At 35.7% G+C, this 5813-nt stretch overlaps 2 protein-coding genes across 2 annotated transcripts in view; one reads left to right on the forward strand and one right to left on the reverse strand.

Moving 5' to 3' along the window:
* LOC108974135 (carbonic anhydrase 2-like) overlaps positions 1-3390 on the forward strand; it is an 11683-nt gene extending 8293 nt beyond the window's left edge. Inside the window, exons 2-6 of the mRNA XM_018941800.1 lie at positions 611-708; positions 2180-2270; positions 2429-2691; positions 2770-3003; positions 3081-3390. Coding sequence (XP_018797345.1) covers positions 611-708; positions 2180-2270; positions 2429-2691; positions 2770-3003; positions 3081-3212 — 818 coding nt within the window. The 3' untranslated portion in view covers positions 3213-3390. The remainder of the gene's footprint in view (positions 1-610; positions 709-2179; positions 2271-2428; positions 2692-2769; positions 3004-3080) is intronic.
* Positions 1-5813, reverse strand: part of LOC108974134 (glycerol-3-phosphate dehydrogenase [NAD(+)], cytoplasmic) — a 26286-nt gene that overhangs the window by 2817 nt on the left and 17656 nt on the right. The window lies entirely within an intron of this gene.

Below are 5813 nucleotides of genomic sequence, written 5' to 3' on the forward strand. Positions count from 1 at the left end.
CATCATATAACGCCCATTAAAATATTTTAAGTCAACATTTCCATGGCATCCCTACTACATCCAGTATGCACTACTTCTATGAGATTGCCACAATTTTCTTTTTTTTCTTTCTTTTTTTCTCTTAACAACAGGTTATTCACCTAGATAATTATATTACCATATGCATTTACTTTTGTGAACTTCGAGTCACATGTATCTCTAACATCTGATTGACATAAGCGCACGACGACGCAATGCTTTGTGAGCGTTGGACAACATTTAGACTAATTGTAGCATTAAATAGGTTATTACGCGTATGTTTCCTAATTTCAATGCTTACAAATGATTACTGAGATCTAACGCTCCACAGCACTTTCGCTTTCATATGATTTAGTTCAAATTTCTTTAAATATACGTTTTTAAAACGTTTGCTGAAGTCATACCTCTTTGCTWTTGTTGTTTGTGTTATTTACGAGCATTTTCTTAAGTAACTAAGTGAGCGTTTAATTGCAAAATACATTGAATTATATAAGCGGCATTAGCGAAACTTCATGCGCGTGTGTGGTGATTTTTTGAGGCAGCATAGTGTGACATTTCTTTTGTTTATTTATATTTTGTTTTTACCTTTCAGGTGGTTCTTTCAACTATGACAACCCCGCCGAATGGCAACTGGATTATCCGCAATGTGGTGGTCAAAAGCAATCGCCAATTGCCATTAACTCAAATAAGGTGAGTGGTACTATATGTGAGACTAAGTAAGAGCTAGATTTAAATAAAGTTTATTAAGAAAGCTTAATTTTTAAAACTAAACTTGTGAACGGCCGTTTAGTGCCGTTCCTCAATGTCTGGTTAAGCGCTTAACCAGAACTYTATCGGCAAACTGGTTGAAAAATGGTTTTCTTACAAAGTACCGAAATGAAATAAGCRTTTTTTATGAAAATGAAGTACTACATAGTTTTGAATAGGAAAGGAAAACAAAATTATTCGAAGTATTAAGCCCTGCATTTTAACCACCTTTCTAGCAATTTGTGGACACCATGTCAATAGAAGTGTTCGTCTTTTGAAGCAAGGATATCAGACACGCCATTTTCGACWTCTGCCCCTTTGGTGGGTCTGTGTCCCATCGATGAAAATAAATTTTAATCGGAAGAGACAAAGCCTGATGAATACTGCGTATGGGGTAGCAACTCCCAGCCAAGTACTTTTATARCATCCTCAACCATTTTGTTTTGTGTGTAGCTGCGATGTCGTGTAATAAAATTACTTTGCCATATTTTCTGACCCTTTCTGGTCATTTTTCGATCAATGCAGGGTTCAAATTGATAATTTGTTGTCTTGAGTGATTGTTAGTTTACTAGGTTTCAAAAGCTCATGATATGCCCCACCCTTCTGATCCCACCAAACACAGATTTCTTACCGAATTGATATGTTTTTGCAGTCGATGTTGTTGGTGTCCCGGATTAACCCATGATTTTATACGTAAATTATTCTTAAAACAAATTAATTTTTCATTGTAAGATAAATAGACGAGGATTGAACCACGATCTTAGGTCTATTGTGCCYTCTTTGTTTTGTTAGTGGCAATCTTTACAAAAGMTTTCAAACGGTTTGAAATCGTTTGTGGTGCAACATATAACATGGCGATCATTTACTTTTGACTCAAAGTATCATCTTCATCCAATATTGCTTGCATTTTGACACGTTCTTCATTTGTCACATCATAACTATTATCTCTGAACCGATGAGCCATCTTTGGCACGTTGCTTCTCATAGAGCATAGTCACAGTATGCGTCGACAAGCATTCGRTGCAACTCTGCAGCATATTTCATCGAATGGAAACAAAAAAATTAATGCTCTCCGCGAATCAACACTTTTCGTTAAAAAATTTGATATTTTCAACACAAGGAAAAAATATGATGTTTTCTGTTTATTGAATGATAGGTTACCGGATATGTTTGACAGATGTCATGCCAACCAAACAGAAAAAAAATTAAGTTTCGTTCGCAACAAATGTTTCCTACCAACACATTTTTATCTAAACGCTCACTTTATAGGGACGYCAACGTTATCTACTGGCTATTACAAACTTCGTGACAAACTTAATATACCTGTTAAGGGTATAATGACGCCTAAAATTATATTAAATTCGAGTGYACTTTACTGATCACTCATCATTACTTAATTTACTTTATTTTATAGGTAGTGGACGTCGATATTTCACCGATTGTATTCGGAAACTATGATGTCTTTCTTTCCAACTATATTRTTTTAGAGAACAATGGACACACAAGTAAGTATAAATACTAATAAAAATRGAGGAAATGGCATACCTGTAACCAGAGAAGTTTATAAACTTCAAGCCATATTACATTTACAAWACATTATTTTGACTAAGTATCTCTTTTTTTGACTCAACTACGCTTCAACAAAAAACGTTTACCCACACAGTCAAATTCAATGTACCACCAACAATTGAAAATCAGATACCGTACATTACAAATGGACCACTTAAGGACATCTACGAAGCCGTAGAGGTACACTTCCATTGGGGTTCACCATTGACTAAGGGTTCCGAGCATCAACTCAATGGCAAACGTTATGACGTCGAAATGCATGTAGTACACAAAAACTCAAAATACGAAACTGTGGAGGWGGCGCGCGAGTTCGAAGATGGTCTTTCGGTGATAGGCGCTTTCTTTAAAGTGGAAAAGGTAAATGTCGTATTATGTTATGTTTCGCCGCTTGCATTTGACTTAATAAATGAATTTCGACATTTTCACCATTTATAGACTATTGCCAGTAATTTCTTCCCTGGTCCGAGCACGGTCTTCAACACTGTGCCGTTTGTGCTTCGTTATAATTCAACGGCCTCGACACGACAATTGATTACATTGGGCTCGCTRCTGGCGAATATTAATCGTGACAACTTTTACACCTATCAGGGTTCACTSACGACACCGCCCTGTTCCGAAGCGGTCACATGGGTTGTGTACCCGRATGTTATACCCATCTCTGTATTTAATGTGCGTAACGAATAGTTTTGCTTTTGTAATCCTATCGTGAATTTTTGTTTAATTTTTAAATATTCTCTAATTTACAGCTGAAAAACTTTTGGTTTGTACGCGATGAGGAGGGCCGGAAATTACTAAACAACTATAGACCTTTGCAACCGATTGGTAATCGTACAGTATATTATCGATCAGATATGTTTGTAGTKGATTATTACTATTAGATTTGGATTTTTTTATGGACTTCAAAAAAAGCATGAAAGCACGGCTTTTTTAGAGACTAAATATTAGAAGAATTTAGTTACAAAATAGCCAATTTTCGTATTTACATTTCGAAAGCCTTAAATTATTTTTATATTGTTATGTAAATTTGTTAATACTAAAAATAAAGCAGTAAAATGTAAAAAAAAAATTTTTTTGGTTTTTTTCAACGAAAAAGTTTCTTAGTTGAAACGAAAGTGAGCTTTACCAAAGTTTGTGAAGAAAATAGTTTCACAGCAAACGTAGTATACATTTAGGGTGATACTGATACCATGTACGAGATCAAATCACTATATCAAATCACGAGTTTATAGAACGGCAAAACAATCTATCAGATTGTGCCAGCTGTACCTTATCTGGGTGCATGGTCAAAAAAGTATTGCCGGAAATGAACTGGCTGATGAGCTCGCCCGCTCATAGTAAGACCCGAACCGTTCATTGCGGTTGGTCCCCATACCAAAAAAAAAAAACTCTGCTGCCCATGGAAGAAGGAATGAGTAGGGAGTAGTATTGGCAACAACTCTGTGACATRCGCCATGCCAAGTTGCTAATAGGTGGTAACAGCCGTAAAAGGTTTAAATACGTAATCAACTTCCCAAAGAACAAACTCAGACTATTTGTTACCTTCTACACTGGTCACTGCAACCTCAAGAAGCACCTACATAACATGGTCCTAGCTTCTTTTGCTAATTGCCGGTTCTGCGAGATGAAGCTTGAAACTCCAGAACACTTGCTAATTGGCWGCACTGCAGTCTGTAGGCTCAGGATAAAGGCCATTGCATCTATGTTTCAAAATAGGGATCACATCCCATGGCTCAGAACACATCAAATCTTTATCTCAACTGCAAATTCTAAGTGGGTTATCTTTGTTGATAAAAAAAAGGCTGATTGATTAGTTTTCTCTCTACAGTTCTGTGAAAACAACTCATTTATTAAATCTACAATKAGATTCCATGAGCTACAACTTCTGAATGCCCTCTTATCAGTTGTACAATAACAATGGAATTTTCAACTAGTTATTAGTGTTGAGAATGGTCTACAAACTTTTTTGATTTGAGTCTTCTAGACTTTATCTTTCAGAGTTTTAGGAAGACGCAGAGTTTTGGTTATACTATCATTATCCAGCTAATTCATTTTAAATACTCAGTCTGTATAGAAATGAAATTCATTTTTTTAATAATTTTATATTTTGATACAAAATGACGAACAAAAGAAATGTTGAGCTTTAAATTATTTCGAAAATGCGACTTAGCAAAGTAACACTTCGACCATACCATATCCCAGTATTGGTTATTGATAAGCACCAGCGCTGCGCAAAAGCCTGGATTCGATTGCAATCGCCAAACAAAATCACGTCGGCTGGAAATGTCAAACATCTAGGTGAAAGGAATACCATGACAAAAAACGAAAGGAATCAAGTAGCCCTTCAGAGAAAGCAGGTGTYTTTTAAAACGTATAGCTTTCAATGACGCATTATGTTTAACGTAGTCGGCCTTTTTGAAAGCAGTTACTTGATTTCGCGCACAACAATTAGAACTGTGTCCATCTACTTTATGAAAGATTTTGCGGTGGGGTATTGCTTYCAACATATGCAAGAATTGAAGCCGAGCAACCATCAATGTCGTCGCATTTTCGGTGAATGGATCCAAATAATAATCCAAAAGACAATATTAAGATGCCGTTACATCTTCGAAATGTCATTGTTTTGTGTGCACCATGAGCARAGGGAATCATTGGTTCATATTTCTTCAAAAATGAAACCGGTCATTATGTTACAGTCAAAGGCAGAGAGCTGTAGATGAAACTACCTCAGATATCATGGTGAATAACTTTTGCGTTCGTTTCTTAATTAGAGAATGTTGATGTGAACGACCTTGGGTTCCAATAAAACGCTGCTACATGCCATACAGCCAACGAGGTAATCAATTTATTGAAGGAAACTAATGTGGAGCAAAATATCTCGCGCCTTGAGCCTGTGGCATGACTTCCAAGATCGTGCGGTTTAACACCGCTGTACTATTTATTGTGCAGTTGTCTGAAGTCTGAAAAATATTTAGCTTTTATTGCTATACGACGCCAATCGCTTGGCCTCTCAGTTAGAGTTTTCGCGAATCAGCCGGCGGTCACTTACCGGAAATCATTTTCAAAACATTTTGSTCATATCATCTAATTACATGCGTTTTAATTCCTCTTGAAAACTACATGTCTAAGAAAAACAACCTTTATATTAAAATTTGTAGCACCCTCAATTTTACACTCAAAGCAAAAATTCAAAAATTGCAAAAAAATAGTAGATAGTAGTTCGATTTGAATTTTTAAAGAAAAAAAAAAACGCTGCAATCTCGTGTGTTGGTGTCTTTTATTTTGTTTTTTACTTTATTTCCATATTTTGGTTTTTTTTCTTAAACTGCTCGAAAGCTATATGTGTGTATACCAAACAGGTATGTTGCCACCAAAATATATATTTCAGTTCATAACCGTTGACTAACTTATTTTTATACACATATAAACATCCTATTTACAGTTAAAAATCTGCCATTTCTGATAATTTTGTTTCGAATGTT

The sequence above is a fragment of the Bactrocera latifrons genome, unplaced genomic scaffold, assembly GCF_001853355.1.
Source record: "Bactrocera latifrons isolate USDA-ARS-PBARC rearing strain unplaced genomic scaffold, ASM185335v1 scaffold_53, whole genome shotgun sequence".
Classification (NCBI taxonomy): Eukaryota; Metazoa; Arthropoda; class Insecta; order Diptera; family Tephritidae; genus Bactrocera; species Bactrocera latifrons.